Genomic DNA, 23,651 nt, shown 5'->3' on the forward strand with positions numbered 1-23,651 from the left:
TGTGGGCAAGGTGGGACCGTCCTCTGATCGATCGGTTCGCAACTCGATTCAGCGCTCGGCTTCCCAGGTACGTCAGCCCCTTTCGAGACATGAATGCGTTCCACTTGGACGCATTCACTCTCTTGTGGAGGCTCCTCGATGCTTACGCCTATCCCCCGACATCTCTGATTCCGAGGGTGCTGGCAAAATATCTGCAGGAACGACCAAGACTGATTTTGGTCGCGCCTTACTGGCCAACAGCTCCGTGGTTTCCAGATCTTCGCGGTCTCACCCACGTAGACCCTCTACCTCTGGATCTGGACGGGGGAGGTCTGCTCCAGCCTCGATCATGCCTCCCTCATCCACGTCCAGAGAGTCTGTGCTTGACCGCATGGCTCTTGTGCGCTCCAAACTGCTTGCACTAGGATTGCACAAGAGTTCAGTAGAGTTTTCCTTGAACGCTAAGAGGCGATCAACTAATCAGCTCTACGACTTACGCTGGAGAGCTTGGGCCACCTTCGCCTTGTCCAAGGGGATAAAGCCGCTTTATCCCTCAACACAGGACTTGGCCAACTTCCTGGTGGAAGTGTATCAAAAGAAGAGTCTTTCTTCTAAGACTCTTCTTGGATACAGATCTGCCATCGCTTCCACGATTGCGGCCGCTACTGGTCGCAGATCTGAACACTTGATCAGGTCCTCCCTCATCGCTAATGTCCTTTCGGGTATTAGCAATGCAGCGGTGTCTAAACCTCGGGTTTCATTTCCCAAGGGGGATGTCTTTCTGGTCCTCAAACTCCTGCGTAGCAATGAGTTTGAACCCCTGGCAGGCATCAGTATCAAGTTGCTGATTTTTAAGACTAATTGTTCCTCATCGCTTTAGCCACTTGCCGTAGACTCAGTGGTATTCAAGCTTTGAGTGGCCTGGACTTTGACATTGAGTTCACCACACAGCAGTGGTTGCCAGCATGGTCACGTCAGTCTAAGGTATGTTTCTTGGGTATATTTTCTTTTACGGTAGTACTGTTCGAAAATTGCCTGGGTATCTTAATCCTTGGATTTAAGTGATTTTGATTAAGGAGTTTAATACTCTACATATCACCCTCACACCACTCTGGTATTCTGTGCAAGAATAGTACTGTCGAGGTAAGTGTTATATTGACTGTAAGGCTTCTTTTTAAGCCTACTGTCTATATGATACTTACCGAGACAGTACTATTAGAGTTTCCCTCCCGCCTCCCCTCTTGATATGTTATGGGCTTTTTGAGGGTCTGCAGCTCATAAAGAAAGAGGACGCGCCACCTACATCCTGTAAGGGGGAAGCACTCGGACAGTGCTTGGGATCCACGGTGGCGCATGGTTATGGGAGATAATTGTACCCACTCAGCGTTTTGTCCAATTTTTTCGGCCTATAATAGATAATGTGCAAGAATAGTACTGTCTCGGTAAGTATCATATAGACAGTAGGCTTAAAAAGAAGCCTTACAGTTTAGTCTATAAATGGCGGGGGTTCGTTGGCTGGGCTGACCCAACAGTCGCAGGGTTGTTGTTTTTCTCCCCCTACGGCTGCTGGAGACGTTTCGTCTTTGGGGCAGGGGTCTTCGCGGCCTCTTGCTTCTGTGGGCGTTTCTTCACAGCCTGCTTCATCGCTTTCGGCTCTTCCCCCTCAAGCTCCCTACACTCCTGCTTTTGAGGAGTTGTCGGGAAGTGAAGAGGAGAGTGAGTCGGAGGACGATAGGGAGGAGGATCAGGGTCGCCCTGAGGTTAACACTGAACCTCTACCCTTGCCGGTTTCTGATGGAACTTCCGAAGCTATGCTTCGTACTTTCCAACAGTACATGACAGACATCACGCGGCGTCTTGACGTCACGGATGCCTCTCTTAAGCGTCTGTCGTCTAGTGTTGACACACAGGACGTGGACCCGGGGTCTGAGGACGAGAGGCAGGAGGCTCGTCCTCGCACAGCTAGAAGGACGTTTGAACAGTTTCAGGACGTCCTTCCCTGAGACGCCCTCTCGTCCTTTGAGTCCGCTTCGGCCCGGGCGCGGGAGGCTCACGCCGCGTCTGCCGGCGGCTCGTTTTATGAACGATCCGGCCGCCGGCAATTCGCGTTCCACCCTAGTCTAAGTGCCACGGTGGAAGCGGCAGCACATCGCCTGAGGAGTACAGATTCACGTGCAAACGCGACCTATGTTCCTCGGGAGGACGCGGGTTCAGTGCCATGCTTTCCTTCGGGAGGCGCACCTCCACTGTTTCCTCGTGTCCAATCTGTTTCGTCCCTCCCTTTTCCCTTTGACTCTCGAACTCTCCCTTTCCAGACTTCGAGTGTTTAGGGTGGGGCTGACGGTGATGTGTTCGTTGGGGAGGTGCCTTCGGTCAAGAAGGTGGAACTGAGCTCTGCTTCGTTCCACAATCTTGAGGCCACCGTTTCTTCCACAGTCGAGGCCCAATCACAGGCCTTGACATGGATGAGCACGCTGTCCACACTGTTGGACCCTCCCGATCGGGCAGAGTCCGATTCCACTCGGGTCCTTGACACGGTTCGAGTGGATCGGGCTTTGCATGCCGTGCGATCGTGCGTGACGTCTGCGGCAGAATTGGCCATTGGAACACGGGTCCACTTTATTGGCCCTGTTCCGTGATCATTTTCTGCCCACTTCTATAGTGCCTCCGGATATGAGGAAGAGTCTGAGGAACACGTTTCCTCAGCCTTCTTCCCTCTTTCATCCGGACACTGTTCGTTCTGTGGTGGAGTCCACACGCCAGAGGAACACTGATTCTCTGATGGTTGGCCTCGCTGCTTCGGCGACGGCGGCGGGGAGTAAGAGAAGTGCTACAGTCACCTCCAGCTCCCAGCCTCAGAAGAAGAAGAAGAAGCCAGTTTCACTGCCTCCTTCTTCCTCCTCTTAGGCGCCTGTTGCGTTCCCAAGCTAGACGAAGGGTGCTCAGACAGGTAAGGGGAAGCAGCACCACCAGGGGGGGTGGTCGCAAGCCTGCGCCTGCCCGCCAGTAGAATTTTCAGTGAGTCCCGGCCCTACGTTGACGCCCCCTCAAGTTGCCCCTCTTTCGTCCGTCGGTTCCCTTTTTTCGGGCCCGCGGCATGTGGGGCAGACTGGTCTCCAACCAGTTTTTCTTGAGGGTGGTGTGGTCGGGGTTTTCTCTACCGCTGTCGTCACAACCTCCATTGTCCGCTCTACCTTGGACGTTCCCCCCTCCTCGAGAGCCTGCCAGATGGCAGGCTCTTCAGGACGAGGTGAACTCGTTGGTCGAGAAGAAGGCGGTCTACCCCCTTTCTCAGCCTTCTCTGGGGTTCTGCTCCCGCCTGTTCACCGTCCCCAAAAAGGACGGCCGGTTCAGGCCGGTGTTGGACCTCTCCACCTTGAGCTTGTACCTTCACAGGTGCAAGTTCAAGATGGAAACCCCTTCGTCGGTCCGGTTGGTCATCCGGCCAAACGATTGGGCCATGTCTGGGACCTCCAGGATGCTTACTTCCACATCCTGGTGGCCCCGGGGTACCGACATCTGCTCCGGTTCGTTTGGGAGGGCACGGTGTTCGAGTTTCGGGCCCTCCCATTCGGCCTGTCCTTGGCCCCTCTGATTTTCAACGGGGACAACAACACCACATGCTTAGCTTACCTTCGCCACCAGGGGGGCACCAATTCTCGGTCCCTCTCCCTGTTGGCGGAGGAGATTCTGCTCTGGTGCCAGACCAATCAGGTCCGGATGTCAGTCCAGTTCGTTCCGGGGAAACTGAACGCCCTGGCCGACATTCTCAGTCGGGGCGATCAGGTTCTCTCCACAGAATGGACCATCGCTCACAACGTTCTACAGCGTCTGTGGGCAAGGTGGGACCGTCCTCTGATCGATCTGTTCGTAACTCGATTCAGCGCTCGGCTTCCCAGGTACGTCAGCCCCTTTCGAGACATGAATGCGTTCCACTTGGACGCATTCACTCTCTTGTGGAGGCTCCTCGATGCTTACGCCTATCCCCCGACATCTCTGATTCCGAGGGTGCTGGCAAAATATCTGCAGGAACGACCAAGACTGATTTTGGTCGCGCCTTACTGGCCAACAGCTCCGTGGTTTCCAGATCTTCGCGGTCTCACCCACGTAGACCCTCTACCTCTGGATCTGGACGGGGGAGGTCTGCTCCAGCCTCGATCATGCCTCCCTCATCCACGTCCAGAGAGTCTGTGCTTGACCGCATGGCTCTTGTGCGCTCCAAACTGCTTGCACTAGGATTGCACAAGAGTTCAGTAGAGTTTTCCTTGAACGCTAAGAGGCGATCAACTAATCAGCTCTACGACTTACGCTGGAGAGCTTGGGCCACCTTCGCCTTGTCCAAGGGGATAAAGCCGCTTTATCCCTCAACACAGGACTTGGCCAACTTCCTGGTGGAAGTGTATCAAAAGAAGAGTCTTTCTTCTAAGACTCTTCTTGGATACAGATCTGCCATCGCTTCCACGATTGCGGCCGCTACTGGTCGCAGAACTGAACACTTGATCAGGTCCTCCCTCATCGCTAATGTCCTTTCGGGTATTAGCAATGCAGCGGTGTCTAAACCTCGGGTTTCATTTCCCAAGGGGGATGTCTTTCTGGTCCTCAAACTCCTGCGTAGCAATGAGTTTGAACCCCTGGCAGGCATCAGTATCAAGTTGCTGATTTTTAAGACTAATTGTTCCTCATCGCTTTAGCCACTTGCCGTAGACTCAGTGGTATTCAAGCTTTGAGTGGCCTGGACTTTGACATTGAGTTCACCACACAGCAGTGGTTGCTAGCATGGTCACGTCAGTCTAAGGTATGTTTCTTGGGTATATTTTCTTTTACGGTAGTACTGTTCGAAAATTGCCTGGGTATCTTAATCCTTGGATTTAAGTGATTTTGATTAAGGAGTTTAATACTCTACATATCACCCTCACACCACTCTGGTATTCTGTGCAAGAATAGTACTGTCGAGGTAAGTGTTATATTGACTGTAAGGCTTCTTTTTAAGCCTACTGTCTATATGATACTTACCGAGACAGTACTATTAGAGTTTCCCTCCCGCCTCCCCTCTTGATATGTTATGGGCTTTTTGAGGGTCTGCAGCTCATAAAGAAAGAGGACGCGCCACCTACATCCTGTAAGGGGGAAGCACTCGGACAGTGCTTGGGATCCACGGTGGCGCATGGTTATGGGAGATAATTGTACCCACTCAGCGTTTTGTCCAATTTTTTCGGCCTATAATAGATAATGTGCAAGAATAGTACTGTCTCGGTAAGTATCATATAGACAGTAGGCTTAAAAAGAAGCCTTACAATTATGAGAAAATCAGGTCTTATACAAGAGAGAATCTTAAAATGGAGTAAATGAACAGAGTTAATGAATAAAGCATCTGAAGAAAGAAGGTCAGTGTTTCTGTTATTTCATATTAAATCACGGTCTTAAAAAGGAGGACGTTTAAATTGGGGGGGGGTCTTCTTATACGGGGGGTTTCACTGTATTTCAATACACTTGTTCAAGTTTAGTGACTCCCTCACAATTGTTCTGACTGTATCAGGGCTGTCAAAGTGGGTGCGTCAGAAGCTGCGAGTTCATCACAGCTGTACCTCCATGCTGGAATCTCTGTCCGACTTCACCAAGACCAGACTGGAGGCAGAGAAACTTGATGAAAGGTGAACATTTGGTCTGTTATCTCTATGCATGTTTACTTTTGCATGTTGTTGTCTGACAGTCAGTCTGTATGTTCACATTGCTAGGCATCGGTTAAGTTTCTTTGCAATAACGCGATTTATCCTTGTGTTAGGTTCATGGTCCCACTGAATGAATCCCAAAGGGTCATTCTCCTTTCAGTATGTGAAGTCACTTCCAGGGTGTTAATTCGAGACTACGCCAGTTTATGTCTTGTCTGCCTACGGATATACTGAGTCAACAATTCATCAGATCCATGAACTATCCCTGTTTATCTGGCTTTCACTTTGTTCTTTCCCCCTATATTTTTGCCTAAGTGTACACTTGTCATATATAGAGGGTTGTTCACTGCTCACAAACATTTTCGCTTCTATTTCCTGCTGAAAAAATTTACTTTTATAGTGTGGGTATCCTTCAATCTCAGAGAATCTCTGATGAAAGTTGGTATTGTCATCAAAAATATTAAGTAACTTAGTGCTCAGGGGACAGTGGTATCCATTTCTGACTTTTAATCATCTGTGTGTGTGTGTCTGTGCTTGTGTGTGTGTGTATGTGTGTGTGTGTGTGTGTGTTCATGTGCATGTGTGCGTGCGTGTGACTGTGTGTGTGCATGTCTGTGTCTGTGTTTGCAGCATGAACAGCTCACAGATTCCATCCACTCCATTGACGCCCGCATCTCAGACCACCACCACCACCACCGCTCTGTCACCACCCACACCACTCTCCACCACCCACACTACCACTGCAGACTCCCGCACTCCCCTGCATGATGTCAGCAACGTGGCGACACCGTCCGTCAGTGGCACACCTCGCGTCACCCCTGCCACTGTCACCAAAGATGACATTCATCACGGCAAGCTTTTGTTCCCGCCAAGGAATGACTCAGCCGAGACAGCGAAGAGTGACGATGACGTGATCGTCACAGGGGTGTCAGGGCCGGGGAGTGGCGGGAAAACAGAGATGTCGTCTATCGGTACAAAGTCTGGAATCAAGGACCTCACCCCAGCTACAAACCCACCCACCCTTAATGACCAGGATGCAGTGAAACTGGTCTCTCAAGCATCTGATAATGCTTTGAACAAGGTGAAAAAGCTCCTTCAGACGAGACAAGGTCAGAGTCTGTCTTCCTCTACGCCCGTACCATTGCTTCCAGGGTCTGTCGCTCAGTCAAGCATGCAGCCAGCATCGGGACAAACCACCATCCCATCCGTACACCTTCCCGTTCTCCCGGGGGTTCAAGTTTCCCAAGGTCAGGGTCTCCCCGTTCTCTTTGCACCAGCCGTTTCCACGGGAACAGTAGCAGGTCTTCGACCCACAACACAGCCTAGTATAATGACTGCCGTTTCAAAGCTTGCACAAGCAGCCAACATGGCGAAAGCAAAACCCTTGCAGAAGAAAGCCTCGGCTCCTGCTCTCCCCGATCAAGCCTTGGCTTTAATGTTTGGCTGTGCTGGTGTGGAGCAGAAGATGGTTTTGCCCACTGCCAGTGCTGGGAAGTCTGCTTCAGTATCGTCTGCTTATCCTGCTGCTGTTGCTGCCACAGGCTTGAGAAGTCCTCTGTCCGCTGGGAATGCTGCACAAACTGCTTCCACTTCTCTGTCAGGTTAGTCTTAGTATGGTGAATTTTGTTTTGGGTCGACGGGCGCAGTGGCCTAGTGGATAAGACATGGGGGTAAAATCAGTCATACACATAAAAATCCCGTGGGAGTTTCAGCCCATGAACAAAGAAGAAATTTTGGGTAACTCCTCTGACCGGACGGAAAAGGGAATGCAGACACAAATACTTGTATTCAGATGTTAGAACTCGGGGCTGTTTCTGAAATGTTTATTCTGGTCTCAAATGCAAAATGATTGCTATGCTGAATCAATTGATTTGAAGATAGGGTTATGGATGTGGGGGGTGGGGGTGAGGGTTGTCAGGAAGGAAGAACAGATGATCGATTAGTGTGTGTGTTCCAGACTGATATCTCTTTCGTTTGTTTCAGGTGAGCCGTCACAAATGAAGACCACAAGCATGATGTATCTGCCCCTCCTGGACCCCAGCATGAAGGCCACCTTGATCAAACTCCCTGTAGCGTCTCCGACCCAGACTCTGCTCAAGCTGGACCCTCAGTTCAGCAAGGCAGTGGGTGTAGAAATTCTGACCGTTCCAGCCGGCATCCGACACATCGTCATGGCCAAAACCCTGGAAGAGGCCACCAACCTGTTTGAACGAACATTACGTATGAACGATGTGTCTCCAAAACCTGGTGCAGCCAAACCTGCAATGAAAAGTTTGCTCGCGGGAAATGTGAGTGCGGCTCAGAGTGGGAATGCTTCAAAGCCCAGCTCTGCTGCTCAGAGTGTGAATGCTACAAAGCCCAGCTCTGCTGCACAGAGTTTGCTAGCTTCAAAGGCAGCGGCTTTTCCCCAAGGAAGTTCCAATGCAGTTACATCTGCCAGGGTCACCGCCGCTCAGCAGAAGGATACGTCTGATGCAGGGAGTAACGCTCTGGCAAAGAAGTCAGCAACTGTCTCTCCTTCAGTTCAGCAAACTAAAGCTGTTGGTCAGAACAACTCACAGGCATCAGACATCACCACATCCCCTTCCCTGTTTGGCGGCTCACCTACATCACAGTCCCCTGCTGGTGGCACAACTTCCTCGATCAAACCCAAGCCTTCCCCCAGATCAACCGCCTTCAGAATCCCCAGCCCGTCTAAAATGAGAACTCGCGCCGGCACTAACTCACCAGCAAGCACTACTGCAAGAAAAAACGGCAGTCCTACTGTGGTTTCCCCTTCACCAGACATGTCTTGTGGGGCGAACGCTACCAGGAAAACTTCTGACAGTGCTCAAGAATGCAAGAGACAGGTGGAGGGAAATCTGGAAGAGGGCGGAGTAAAAACTTTAATGAGGAAACGACTCTTCAGAAACACCCCCAGCAAAGGGGCGAAACCTGGAAGCAGCTCAACAAACCCTGGTCAAGCATTGTTCTCTGAAGTGACGAGTGACGGACAGATCACAAATGCTGCAGGCAAAGCTTCAGAGGCGACAAAAGCACGAGTGCTGTTTGCTGGAGTGGGTCATGAGGGAGCTGATACAGCAGAAGCTGAAGATGAGGAGAAAGTGGAGAGACGTGTGCGTGGCTCCAAGCGCCGTTCTCTCAGTCTCAGTGAAAGCAAGCACAAGAAGAAGAGGAGTGAGGATTTGCTGGACAAGGTTGGAAGGGTTTGGATATGATTATATTTCAGTGGGCAGGGATGTAGCTCAGTCGGTAGCGCGCTGGATTTGTATCCAGTTGGCCGCTGTCAGCGTGAGTTCATCCCCACGTTCGGCGAGAGATTTATTTCTCAGAGTCAACTTTTTGTGCAGACTCTCCTCGGTGTCCGAACACCCCCATGTGTACATGCAAGCACAAGACCAAGTGCGCACAAAAAAGATCCTGTAATCCATGTCAGAGTTCGGTGGGTTATACTTATAGAAACACAAAAATACCCAGCATGCTTCCTCCGAAAACGGTGTATGGCTGCCTAAATGGCATACACGTAAAATTCCACTCGTGCAAAAAACACGAGTGTACGTGGGAGTTTCAGCCCACGAACGCAGAAGAAGAACAGAAGATTATATTTCAGTGTGAGCACTGTGTGTGTAGTCTTAGGGAAAAAAAAGAAGAAAAACACATGGACAAAACTTGCAGAATGTGTACAATTACAAACCTTTGAGGTTCATAAGTACTTGCTTTTCTTACCTTTTGTATAATTATGTGGACTTCATAAGGTGTTTTGTCTCAATCTGATAGGGTTAGCGATCTGTTCCTGTTTTGCTAAGGCCTTGATACCACTGAGTTTTCTCTCAATACAGTAAAACCTGTCAAATAAGGACACCCTTGGGACCAGACAAAAGTGTCCTTATTCTGCAGGTGTCCTTATTAGACAGGTGCAAGTAAACGCGACAAAGTCAAGTTGAGAGAGAGAGAGAGAGAGTACTGCACATGTACATGTACATTTATAAGAAAAACAGAAGCTGTTTAGATTAAATAGAGAAACATTTAATATTGACTGTTGTAAAACAAGTTTCAGGCATGGTACTCTCAAAAACGAAAATCCGAAAAAAAACGAAAAAAAACCAACTGCTGATTGACTTGAGATTATTATTTTTTCTTACTCAAGCCTTGTTATCTTTCACTTATATCCCTCTCAGCTTCAAGCAGAGGGCACTAAACACATTTGAATTAGTAAAAAGTCGCCTGAGCGGCCCCCTGGACCCCCAGCTTTATTTCAGCTGAAACTGCCATTCCTTCAGTACCATGCCTGAGTTTAAAAACTTGTGATAATGCATGTTTCAGCTACTAGGTACTGCCCTGCCTTTGATCTGGCCGCACACACAGATTTCCACTCTGTTAAACTCGGTCACTGACCGGTCACTGACCCCCGTGCAGGAAGTGTTTCCTCTCTCAGATATGACAGGGGAACCACCTCTCATGGCAACAAGAAGAGCAAACGCTCGATCGAGTCACTTTCGCAGTTCTGAATATTATATGAGGCATCAGATGGACAGGAAGAAATTGCTATTCACAACACAATGAGTCACGTTCACATAAAATTTGAGCCCGGTCACTTTTATAGTTTCCGAGAAAAGCCCAACGTTAAGTTGTGTGTTGCCGAACAGAAAAGGCTAGTTATCTCCCTTGTTTTTCTGATAACGTTCGTAAAAGGCTACAGATGTAAATACTTTGATGTAAAGAATAATCCTACAAAGTTTCAATCACATCCGATGAACTTTGTCAAAGATATAAAATGTCTAATTTTTCCTTTGACGCTGACCTGTGACCTTGAAAAAGGTCAAAGGTCAACAAAACCATCGTTAAAGTGTAGAGGTCATTGGAGGTCACGACTAAACAAAATATGAGCCCGATCGCTTTGATAGTTTCCGAGAAAAGTCCAACGTTAAGGTGGTGTCTACGGACGGCCGGACAGACTAACACTGACCGATTACATAGAGTCACTTTTTCTCAAGTGACTCAAAAACTGGGTCATTGACCCCTGGGAAGAAGGTCGTGTCTATAAACAAGGCCACCCAGCTATCACAATGCCTTTGATCTGGCCGCACACACTTATTATGGACCCAAAATACGTGTCCGCGTCCGTAATGCCAAGGTACAGGTGTTTTACAGTGTAAAGCAGTCCGTGCCGAGACTGACTGTCCGTGTGTCCGCTAAGTCCAGTGACCGTATTTGACAGTTTTCACTGTATGTTGGAATCAAAATAGTACAAATCAGAGTGACTGACTGTACAGTCAGAAAACTAATTCATGAACTTTTCCTAATCTCACCAAGCCAGAAAGTTTAGCAGGTCTATTCTCTGTGATGAACAGATGTTCTCTTGTTCCCAAGTGAAGTGACAAGGACTTTTTCATCTGTATGTGCAGGATACAACAAGCAGCATAAAATGTACAGCCTGTGGATTCTCATTACTGGCTGACATCCACGAATCAGGTAAGACTAATTTATCAGATTTGACATGCACAGAAGTAGATGAAACATATGCTTGGCAGGCACACACACACACACACACCTGCATGCTGTCTACTTCCAAGAAGTTGTATGAAATGCCTCCACTGGAATAAGTAGAATCATTTCTGTTCTAGTGAACTTTCATCCGTTTGAATTTGTAAGAAAACAATATCAACCTGCTATGAATTCCATTTGCAGACTTCGAGCGGCGGGAGAACATGCCGACTTGCCTGAAGGGGATGGCCGACCCCAGCAAGCCTGAGGTGCTGTATTTCAAAGGTACCACTGTCACAGAGCGCTTCAATTTGCCTGACTCTGCTGTAGGCGGTAAGTTCACTTTTCTTGTACATGTAACAATACAGCCAATCTGGATTTAGAGCTTTACTGTTATTATTTGATCTGCATTAAATTGGGGATAAATTTACAGAGGTTATGAAAAAAAAGTCTCAAAAAAGGGTTTCCACTGTATCTGCTATGGAAGGATGTCCACACTGACATGTTTGGATGTCCTAGGTAATCTATTACCACAGGTATCACCCAACTTTTTTGTTTTTTTGTTTGCAGACTGCCGAAAGCAGCAGAGTTCCGGGGGCGTGGAGGCCAGCGTCCAGCTGATTCGCTGCCCAGGATGCATCAGTGATGACGCCTCGTCCTCTGCCATCAGCCTCCTGGGGGCAAAGGTCACGCTGACCGACGCTGCTGCCGCCACTTCCACAGGACAGGTGAACTCCTCCCCCCCCCCCCCCCCTTGGGTTGATTTTAGGGATGCATGTTGTGCATGTGCAGGTAGGAAGATTGTCTCTACGTTTTGAGATTTTATTTCTTTGTCGTCGCAATACCCAACTTGGCTTTGGACCCACATCACTTGCCCTTAAAAAGCATTGCAGTAAAAGTTCATTCAAGAATTTTATCAAAAGAGTTGTGACATTTGAAAAAGCGGTTTGATCTGTTTGCCAGGAGACTGGTTCCTGCACTGCTCTTCCTGACTGCAATGGAATCCTCTTTTAGGACCTGACAAATAAGCTGACAAAATCACGTCTTAAAGGTCCTTGTCTACAAATCGCCATTTGACCATTACAATGCACAGTCTATTATCTACAAATATCAACAATACACCCCCTTTCGATCAGGAAAGACGAAGCCAGTGTAGCCGTTTGAAAATTCATTGTAGTATTCCAGCGTAGTACTCATAGTAGGATATCCTTATTTTGGAAAATGCCAAGCGCAAAACTCCCCTCAAATCCCGTGCATTTCGTGCGTTTAAAAAAAAAAGTGTGGACAGCGCTCCAGTGTCAAACTGTTGCTGCACTAGTTTGGGCGTGGCTATAAGCATAGTGATATGAATTTGATTGGTCAGTATTTTTAGGCAAAGCACATGTTCTCAGCAAACAGAAAACAAAATATTGGAAGCGTGAGTCACGCTACTCAAAAATAAAATCTTTTTTTACATATATTTTTTTTTCTATTACTTTTTTCCCCATGGTTCATTCATCATTTGACATAATTTTGTATCAAAATCTAACCATAAGATTATTGAAAAAAAGCAAACATGTAGACAACCACCTTTAAAAGGCCAGTCATAAAATGGAGGTACCATTACAGAAGTTATGAACAGAAAAACTGGAGGGTTCCACTGTACTGTCTTTATTTAGAACACTCACTTTCTCTTGTTATCTGATCCTCAGATCATGTTACAAATAGTGGAAATCATGAATTTTTGGCAGTGTCCAGAGTTTCTTCTGTCCTTTTTTTTATACACCATGAAATTAATTTCTTTCAATTTAATTTTTCAGATGTGGATATTTACACACATGGTGACTTTGACTGCAGAGGACAAATGAGAAACTCAACCCCATATTGCAATGAGAAACTTTTGTCATGTTGCCTGCATCTATGGTTAAAGTGTATTCATTGTGCTTCACATGATTACTCCAATTCACTGTCATGTTATATGCAAAAGCCAGGTTACCCATCATATACACTGAACGGCGAAAGTTAGGGACCGCCCTTGACAAAACCAGGCCATCCTGACCTGGGCCTCTCCAGAACGCTGTTGGTGGCCTGGAACTTCTGATGCAGCCTGACCACGACAGAATGGGACATTCCAAGTCGTCTGCCCACTTCTCGCTTGCGTACGCCGTCTTGCAGCCATGCGATGGCCCGGGTTTTGTTGAAGGTGGTCACCTTTCGTCTGGGAGGATAGTGAGAAGATGGTGGCTAAAGGAAAATCGCGGGGCTATAAAGCCTAACTGGTGACAACAGTTCACTCTCAACACATCCCCCCTGCACGTGCATAACAAATTTTTCATCTTTCCCGCCCAGGCTTGCCCACGCGCCAGCGTAAAAATGGTCCACTTTTTGCAGTTTGGCAGTTTCTGTCTCGTGCCCTAGCCAGGCCTCCGTGGATCCCGCTAACACAGCATTGCTCACCCACTGGTGTGTACGGCCTGACAGCCATTTGGTTTTATAAACTTAGGAACAAGGAGTTTGGCACAGATGAAGTCAGCTGTTTTTTTCAAGGGCGGTCCCTAACTTTTGCCGTTCAGTATATGTATGTACATAATTATGCCTGCTTTTTGTCTTGTCATGATACAAACTTGTGCCAGGGGAGGATTTAAATGCAGAAGTAAATGTGTTGCATTCAGGTCTCCTCGGCATCACATTACATGCTTTGAATTAATTGAATGCAATATTTGTTTATTTGACTTTTAAATGTTAGCTAGTATTGTGTGGTTGTTGTTATGTTGTTCAGTGTATACATAAATACAGAAATAGATTCCATTTTTCATGGTTAATCAGCTAGAACTGTGTTATTCTGCTTTATTTGTGAAATACTAATTGCAAATATGCTGGAAATTACTGTTTGGAGTGCATGCAACCTGATATACATCATGACACTATTCTATGAATACAGAAACACATTCTTTCTCTCCCTGGCTCTCTCTCTCTATCTAGGTAATTGAAATCACAATGGTAAATGAACTTTATCAGACACATTGTTCTTCCTCCACACTTTTGTAGTTTTAATTTCGGTGCTGTGTTGTTTCATGAAGAAAATACACTTTTGATTCAGATTGTATTCTAGGCATATGGTCATATGTGCCGTGTACTGTTCTCTTTGGAAAACCAATAGTTCAAGAACACTCAAAGTTCAAGTAAAGAAACAAGAAGAGCAAACGCTCGATCAAGTCACTTTTGCAGTTCTGAATATTATATGAGGCATCAGATGGACAGGAAGAAATTGCTATTCACAACACAATGCATACCTGAAGCATACCTGTGACCTTGAAAAAGGTCAAAGGTCACCAAAGCAGACGTCAAAGTGTAGAGGTCACTGGGAGTCACGTTCACATAAAATTTGAGCCCGGTCACTTTTATAGTTTCCGAGAAAAGCCCAACGTTAAGTTGTGTGTTGCCGAACAGAAAAGGCTAGTTATCTCCCTTGTTTTTCTGATAACGTTCGTAAAAGGCTACAGATGTAAATACTTTGATGTAAAGAATAATCCTACAAAGTTTCAATCACATCCGATGAACTTTGTCAAAGATATAAAATGTCTAATTTTTCCTTTGACGCTGACCTGTGACCTTGAAAAAGGTCAAAGGTCAACGAAACCATCGTTAAAGTGTAGAAGTCATTGGAGGTCACGACTAAACAAAATATGAGCCCGATCGCTTTGATAGTTTCCGAGAAAAGTCCAACGTTAAGGTGGTGTCTACGGCCGGCCGGCCGGACAGACTAACACTGACCGATTACATAGAGTCACTTTTTCTCAAGTGACTCAATAAAATGCTTCCATGTTAAAACATTTGTTGCATCATAAAAGCAAAGGTGTTGACCAGTTTTATTGTTATTATCATTACTACTACTACATAAATGTACCATATTTGTATGGGTGCCTGCTATGTTGTACATGCATGTTCACATTGATTTGACATCAAGGGATGAAATCACATTAAACCTGTGCTGTGACTTGGAAAAGTGACCAAAATATGATTTTAATGACATTTCGTGCTGTGATTTTTGTATGTCCTTCGGATGATTAAATCAGAAATGAACTTGTATTTATCTTCGTTTTGTGTGTATGCTTGTTATTTTAATTGATCAACACAAGCATGTCTTTCCAATAAATACAATTCAATCGTTAACTGTATCATGAACAGAAACAACGAAAACACATGCATGAAATCACTGTGAAGAAAATGCATTAACCATACTGTCCATCTACAGAAACAATAAGTAAAAACACAGAACTCATTAGGCCCCCCCAACGGTAACATAGGCCCAAAAAATAGGGTCGGGATTTTATTTTTTTAATTTTTTAAATTTTTTTCAAAAAAACATTTTTAAGTTATTTTGCCAAAAAACAAGACTTATTTTTTTTCCCTCCAAATGCCAAAAAAAAAGTCTAGGGTCGCGCGAAAAAATAGTGTCGGTCAGGATACCGTAAACAGACTATTTTTGCTGTTGTTGGCCTTACTGGACAAGACAGTCGCCATATACTCCCCCTATCTCACACACACACACACACACACATTTTTTCACATCCCTGAACGTCAGCAGTAATGCCAGAGACTTCCATGTCTGAATAGGCTGGTTCTGAACACATAACAAAATAAATAGCACCCACAAGTCTAACGAGAGTGGCAGATGCGCTGAATTTCAGTGATCTGGTTCCTCCATCTCTTCATCCGGCGCACACTGAAAACCACAAAAAGGAATAAAGATTAGATTCTTGAAAAGAAGCAGAAAAATAGCTCTTATTTTAAACTTATTTTGTTGTTGACTCAAGTGGACTCAACCTTTCCACTGTAAAACGGATAATGTTGAACAGAGAAATACATACAGAAAAATATCAACCATTGATTTGAATTAGTCCTCAAACTCCAGAAAGCCTTTACCTACATTCATATCAACAGAACTTATGCATAAGTTGTAAGCACATACTTTTAAACAATCGCTTCAAAAGAGAAAGGAACATGAAGCCACATTGTAACATCAAAACAAAGTGTTAAAGCTCATACAAATTGCTCTTAATTTGAGCGTCCATAACATTTGTCAAGACCAAAAACAAAAGAATTCCTTCTCATTTTTTTCTTCTTTCATGGCTACATGTGTTAAACTTAAATGCTTGACTCACAAAGAATTCTACAAAGCAGACTTGACCGTCGTCATTACGGATCATGTACTGCAGAGATAGAAACCCCCGGGCATCTGTTCGTATGGAAATACGTGCCGACAACGCCAGAGCTTTGGAGGATGGCCGTAACAGCTGCATCTTGTATCTGAAACACAGGAATGTAAAATGGCATAAATATTGAGTAGAGCAAGATGCTCTCTGTTCATGAAGAAAATCCAGGTATTCAAATTTCTGAGAGACCAGGACCGGACCAAGTTCGTTTGAAAGGGGGGGGGGGGGGGGGGGAGAAAATTTTGCATTTGTGAGGTCATTTTTGACTCACATGCGAAGCAAAAGTGAGTCTATGTACTCACCCGAGTCGTCCGTCCGTCCGGAAAACTTTAACGTTGGATATTTCTTGGACACTATTCAGTCTATCAGTACCAAATTTGGCAAGATGGTGTATGATGACAAGGCCCAAAAAAACATACATAGCATCTTGACCTTGCTTCAAGGTCAAGGTCGCAGGGGCCATAAATGTTGCCTAAACAACAGCTATTTTTCACATTTTTCCCATTTTCTCTGAAGTTTTTGAGATTCAATACCTCAGCTATATATGATATATAGGGCAAAGTAAGCCCCATCTTTTGATACCAGTTTGGTTTACCTTGCTTCAAGGTCAAGGTCACAGGAGCTCTTCAAAGTTAGATTGTATACATATTTTGAAGTGACCTTGACCCTGAACTATGGAAGATAACTGTTTCAAACTTAAAAATTATGTGGGGCACATGTTATGCTTTCATCATGAGACACATTTGGTCACATATGATCAAGGTCAAGGTCACTTTGACCCTTATGAAATGTGACCAAAATAAGGTAGTGAACCACTAAAAGTGACCATATCTCATGGTAGAAAGAGCCAATAAGCACCATTGTACTTCCTATGTCTTGAATTAACAGCTTTGTGTTGCATGACCTTGGATGACCTTGACCTTGGGTCAAGGTCACATGTAATTTGGTAGGAAAAATGTGTAAAGCAGTTCTTAGTGTATGATGTCATTGCTAGGTTTAGTTATTTGACCTTGACCCTGAAGGTCAAGGTCATGTCAAGGTCAAGCATGTGAGTCGTATGGGCTTTGCCCTTCTTGTTTGGTCTTTCCTTGCAACTGGGAATCAAAATTACACATTTTCAAAAGTAACAAAACACGCGGAAGTGGGAAAGGTATAGGGGCGAGCACTCAATGATCTCACAGTGTGCAGTACAGTCCCTCCCCAAAACATCGGTTCCCCGATAGCGCAGATGATATCTTGTTGCAATCGGTTCTCTGATACTATTAATACTAGTGATAGTGTAGCGTGTGACTTGACTTGTGGCCTATGATGATGGACTTATAACGGGGAGGGCAGGCCGTTGTCGACTTGATGTTGTTCATAATTTGAAATAGTTTTAGAAGACCAAATAAACTAAGGGAGTTGGGGGAAGAGCTTAAAAAGTCCACATATTTATTTATTTTTTTCTCTGAGAGGTACATCAGATGGCCAGGGGGGGGGGGGGGGGGGGTTTCCGGAACCCCGGAACCCCCTGGAGACTTCAAGTATTTGCTCTTGTTTTAACTTCCATAACAAAAGGATAAAAGTAAACGCTCAACATTGCATATTTTGACAATAGAAAGATCACCTAAAATACCCCCTTAAAGGCACAGTAAGCCTCCCGTAAACCATCACAGAGCTCCCCGAGCGTCTACATACAGTACAAGCATACTTCCATTTGAACGCTCACCGAACGGGAACATCCTGGCTGCTTTCTGTCGAGCGTGAGAAATTTTCAAAGAATTTATTTTCGTGGACTTGGCCTGCTACAACAATGGCACCTCGTTTTGGTGCTGGACGGCTGTTATGATACCGGAAATCACGCCCGGGCAGTAAGCCTCCCGTAAACCATCACAGATACTGTCAGTCTTTTACACACAGTACAAACACGCTTCCATTTGAACACTCACCGAACGGGAACATCCTAGGTGCCCCACGTAAAGAGCGAGCAATTTTCAAAGAAATAATTTTTCGGATTGTCTCCATCTCAATCGGACCCATCCTGAACTCAGGTCAAAAATGAGTTACTTCCCTTCAATTGGCAATAGCCGTGGAGCGATGATTATCAGAATAATTCGGACCGTGGTGCGTTTTGGCGCTAGACCTAACTTTTAAAATCTAAATAATAAATTCTCAGCTTGTTACACAAACATTCATAAATAATAAAAGAATTCTTTTTTCATCAAGACAAGATCAGTACAATTCAAAGTTTTGAAAGTTTGAAAAGCCCGAAAGCAGGGTCACGCAAGGTTGTGATTTTCATAGCAGACGACGGTTTATAGGCAGTCAAAAGCCATCGCTAGAGTTCTTATGAATCACATTCGTTTTTTTCGTGAAAAGTCAGAGGTACATAACGTGCTATTGCAGATAAGCTCACAGCGAGCCCCATTCAAATTACAAACTGACGACTGCATTGTGAAAAAGGGAAACTGGATCACACGGGTTCACGATGGCTCAGGGGTAAGATAAACCACGCAAAAAAAAATTATTGGACAATTGCTCGCTCTTTACATAGGGCACCTAGGATATGTTCCCGTTTGGTGAGCGTTCAAATGGAAAGGTGTTTGTACTGTGTGTAAAAGCCTGACAGTATCTGTGATGGTTTACGGGAAGCGTACTGTGCCTTTAACTTAACTGCACCTGAAAGATTCAACCAACAGACTTAAAACCAACAGCTTATTATTATAACACAAGCACCTAAATCATCACAATACAAACACATATTCTTGAATGTGAAAGTATGGCCATATCTGTGTTGGTATTCTTCTTCTTCTTCAGCGTTCCAGAATTGTTCTGGTTACGTGTGAGCTCGTTTGCCCATTTGGGTTCCCCACACTATGCTCTGAGAGCATAGTCAGCTCACTCCGCTTTCGTTGAGTAGGCATGCTGGGTATTTTCGTGTTTCCATAACCCACCGAACTGCGACATGGATTACAGGATCTTTTCCGTGCGCACTTGGTCTTGTGCTTGCGTGTACACACGAAGGGGGTTAAGTCACTAGCAGGTCTGCACATCATTTGACCTGGGAGATCGGAAAAATCTTCACTCTCAACCCACCAGGCGGCAGCGACCGGGATTCGAACTCACGACCTCCCGATTAGGAGGCCGACGTCTTACCACCACGCCACTGCGCCCGTCTTGTCGGTATTCAATTATCAACGCACCTGTTTGACTGTGTCTGTGTGCACTGGAATGCTTCCACCATGTCTGACTCTTTTGAAAATGAAGACTGAAATAGAAGAAAACATACAAAATTGTCTGACAAAATCAGGATAAACACTCTTAATATTGCAAACACAATAACTTGACAATTCTCCAAAGGACACATTTGTAGGACTCAAAAACGATTGTTTCTGGAAGAAATACTTAATTTCTACTGTATTACAGATTTCAGAAACAAAGGGATGTGATTACTCGAAATGCATACGGCAAAAGCAAGTGAGAGTTACTACTATATTACAGATTTTAACAACAGAATTCAAAACCAGACTGATATACATAAGTCTGAAAGCTTTTATTTTCCGTTGAGAATAGGCCAGCCTACATAACCTGTTTCCAAGTACAGTGGAACCCCCCTTTTAAGACTCCCCAATTTAAGACTCTCTTTTTTAAGACCTTACTTTTTCAGATGTTTTCTTCATTGTCTGTAAATCACTAAATTTACCTCCATTTTAAGACTCCCTCCTTTTTAAGACTTGACTTTTTTTTAATAGATTTTTAGAGGTCTTAAAAGGGGGGGTTCCACCTTATCTGCAAAGTCATCATCATTCCCCTCCTCCTCGACACTGTCCATGATCTACTCGAGTCAAAAACTCACATGGGTGCTACCAGCGTTGCCAAACGTGGACAGCTGGAGGAAGGGAGCGTCAGGGGACATCAGGATCTGCAGAATGTCGCTGCTTGTGTCAAGCTCGTTGAACACTTCCTTCAGACATTCACTCTGAAATGGTGAAGCACATGCTATCATTGACACTTCCAGGAATCATTCAAAAACAAAAAACAAAACAAAAAACAAGAAAAAAAGCACCAAAAATATTTTTTTTAAAAACATGCAAGACAGGAAAATTCACTGGGCTGTTGACTCAGTGTCTCAGCTAGCAAGTCTTAAATCTCATCACCTTAGCCACTATTCACGAAGAGGTCTCAAAAAGCAATATCATCTGAAGAGACGATACAAAATAATAACCAATGATAATGATATAATTAGCGCTACAAAAATCATGTCACCTTAGCGGCTTTTGTTTTACCTTCATGATGATTTTGTTCATGACCTTAGTGATACCAAAATCATATTCATGTAACCTTATAGCGGCTATTGACAGTATTACAGTGTTCTAGATGATCAAACGTGTAGCAGAGACCTGTACGTGTACGTGTAGAATTGCATCACCCGTGACTCACTTTTTTCTCCAATGTTCCAAATGCATTTGTTGTTGCAAGATCTTGGCAAACGCGTGACGTAAAAACTAGATTTCATTACGTTACCCATACACGTTCCCGTACACGTCCTGAAAAGTGCTGATCTAGATCTTGCTATTGTCTCACCTTCATGATGATTTTGTTGATGACATTAGTGCTACAAAAGTCAAAGTCCAGGACTTCATCCGGTTCCAGCGTCTTGAGACTGCAGTCAGTGAGAACTCCATCCTCTTCCAGCATGAGCACCAGAGGGCTGCCATAACCAGCGTAACACATCTTCAGGCTTGCGGCCGCAGTGCTCCCACCTGCACCACTGCCAAATATCGTCAGGCACTCCTGTGGTGAAAAAATGATAAAGAGACGGTGACAATTCTCTGTAACACTGATCACTAACTAATTCTGACAAGTGATAACAGAATCCTTTAGAACACATATGAGCACAGACACTGCAAAAAAGACTGAAAGTGACACCCATCTTCAATATAAGCTATGTTCATTTTCTTGATGTAGGTCAGCATACATCAAGCCATTCTGATAATCATCGCTCCACGGCTATCGCCAGTTTCTCTCTGACAGCATGCTAAATTATTGCGCGAATCTATCAAAACAAGAATACAGAGTAATCTCCCATATGTTTTTCGCGAGCACTGATCTAAATTTGAGATCAGGTTTCGTGAGACGAAAATGATTGCGGATTGGCCGACTTCGACAGTGATCTCCGTTCTGTTCTTCACAGTTATGATAAAGACATCGTTCTAAGGTCAAAACAAGTCGAAATTTTGAGACTGCTGTCGGAAGGAGACTGTGATATATGGTTGCATCACTCTCAACTGGTTACAGAAAAAATTGTCTGCACCGGCGCGCACCGAAGCCAAAGTTGATTATCACGTGACACTTTAGAGTTGTTTGCACAGTACATGTATGTATATACATCCGCGAAAGATAGCTCGCTTGAAACTGTCTTACATATCAATTCCTTTGTAATTTAAAAATTACACAACACCATGAAAAATCATTATTGACAATCGCGAATCTGCTTATATCCATAACACATTACGAAAAGATGTAAATATGTAAAAAAATCGATTTCCTCTCCAGAGAAGGAAAACCAAGGCATCCTGTCAGGGATAGAATGAGACCCGAAGGGAAGTAACTCATTTTTGACCTGAGTTCAGGATGAGATCAAGTTTGTAGCCTATCAATCATGGGGCCGGGTAGCTCAGTTGGTAAAGCACTGGACTTGTGATCCTAAGGTCACAGGTTCAAATCCCAGCAGGGACAGACACGGGTCAACTTTTTGTGCAGACTCAGAGATGGTATCCATGTCCCACCCCCATGTCACCCCAGTGGCACGTGAAAGACCTCTGTCATTGTGCCATAAGTGCAGGTGGCTGATTACCCCTAAACACGCACACACCTGGGTAGCGCGACTCTTGTTGCTGCTAGCTTTCCACTGGGACCTGAATTTCCCAGAATTGGGATAATAGGACAGATGAAATAAAACGGACAAAAAATGAGGAAAAAAAGTGCCAAGTGTAACTTTTTGAATTATTCAGCAGTGTTTCCCCTTCAGTGAAGATAATCTATGAGTACGAAACATTATCCTGCAGTTGCTATGAATATGAAAAACATAGCATGCAAACACACAACCCATAATTATAGTACAGAAGACACGTACAATCAGAACAGAAAGGTTGACTTTGAAGGTAGCCTGATCCTGTGTGAGAACAAAGTGATGGAATACTGCAGCCTGGATAAAGGCATTTGCCTGAACACATTTTGCATCCTCCACTGTTACTTTCAGCCCTTGACTTGTCACAAACACTGTGGCCGTCTGAAACCAATAAAATGCCTTTGAAGGTCAGCATATGTAGGCAGCTTATCTATACCGAGACTAACAGTAACACCACTAGATAAGTATGCATCATAAATACAACACCTTTTCATCAGTTAACTTTGGCAAAGCTAACTAAACCGTGATATTCTGCAAAATACACAGACATTGTTGCTATCCACTAAAGACGCAAACCAATACTTTTAATATTGCGAAAAAAATTGCAACATTTTCAAACTATGTGCGAGAACTTACACAAAAAGTTTCACAAAGACAATTATCCAAGCTGACAAAAGTAAATTGCGTGACAATTTACAACATCACACTAAGACGTGTTCTGTATGTACCGCAATGGAAAGCAGCTCTTCGTGTAAATAGTTTTATACTTTTAACCATCTTCTCGGAGTTATTGGGTCACCCACCACCAGTAACCAATTACTCAGTACTCCGCCGCTGGACTACAGACGTTCGGATGAACCCAGTCCACATCAAGAAAGAAGAAGAAGAAGACATAGTTCTTTAGTAGAAAAGTCTTGCTGGGTTGACTCGACGATCGTGTCTAAAGTGACTTGAATTATATATCAATTACCACTCACATCTTTGAAATGAATAGCCTTTAGGATGTTGGAAACGTTTCGTGCATTGTCAAGCTTGGCAACAAACACGTTAGCACTGTCATCGTCTGCCTGTTGCGTCGACAACATTTTGCCTGGCATTTCACTCAGACATTTGCCGCCATGACAGTCAAGTTTGTTGATGGGAGTTACCTTCCTTGGCGACCCATTTGAGAACGGAAGAGAATTTGTTGATTAGTCCATAGTTTGGTGTACACCATGTAACTCATTTGCCACCGTTTCAGGAGACTGTATTTTTGTGTAGTGTTTAGGTGGTTGGTTATATTTCTGCATGTGTGGGAAAATGTGATTAGAGTCTTCGTGTAAATAAACCTTAGCTGCATTTTTATGATCATTTTTGTTGATACAATTTAGAGTGTAAGATAACAATCTAAAGAACCTTTTGACTACTTGCAAATTAAAAAAAGTCTTTCTCCCA

At 44.7% G+C, this 23,651-nt stretch overlaps 2 protein-coding genes across 3 annotated transcripts in view; one reads left to right on the forward strand and one right to left on the reverse strand.

The window, feature by feature from the left end:
• The window catches only part of LOC138975979 (Fanconi anemia group J protein homolog), a 47,918-nt gene extending 33,564 nt beyond the window's left edge, over positions 1-14,354 (forward strand). Inside the window, exons 26-32 of one of the 2 annotated variants that reach the window (XM_070348761.1) lie at positions 5,516-5,630; positions 6,279-7,249; positions 7,632-8,854; positions 11,054-11,120; positions 11,337-11,465; positions 11,703-11,860; positions 12,932-14,354. In XM_070348761.1, coding sequence (XP_070204862.1) covers positions 5,516-5,630; positions 6,279-7,249; positions 7,632-8,854; positions 11,054-11,120; positions 11,337-11,465; positions 11,703-11,860; positions 12,932-12,979 — 2,711 coding nt within the window. In that variant the 3' untranslated portion in view covers positions 12,980-14,354. The remainder of the gene's footprint in view (positions 1-5,515; positions 5,631-6,278; positions 7,250-7,631; positions 8,855-11,053; positions 11,121-11,336; positions 11,466-11,702; positions 11,861-12,931) is intronic. The other variant, XM_070348762.1, reaches the window with a different exon arrangement.
• Positions 14,355-15,707: 1,353 nt separating this feature from the next.
• On the reverse strand, positions 15,708-23,573 carry LOC138975981 (cell cycle checkpoint protein RAD1-like). Its single transcript, XM_070348763.1, has 7 exons — positions 23,195-23,573; positions 22,443-22,598; positions 20,891-21,100; positions 20,163-20,285; positions 19,510-19,574; positions 16,277-16,421; positions 15,708-15,837 (listed from the first exon to the last, which is right to left on the reverse strand). The coding sequence occupies exons 1-7, from the start codon at positions 23,312-23,314 to the stop codon at positions 15,799-15,801; spliced, it is 858 nt and encodes a 285-aa protein (XP_070204864.1). The 5' UTR covers positions 23,315-23,573; the 3' UTR covers positions 15,708-15,798.
• Positions 23,574-23,651: the final 78 nt, after the last annotated feature.

This window comes from Littorina saxatilis, linkage group LG9 (assembly GCF_037325665.1).
Source record: "Littorina saxatilis isolate snail1 linkage group LG9, US_GU_Lsax_2.0, whole genome shotgun sequence".
Classification (NCBI taxonomy): Eukaryota; Metazoa; Mollusca; class Gastropoda; order Littorinimorpha; family Littorinidae; genus Littorina; species Littorina saxatilis.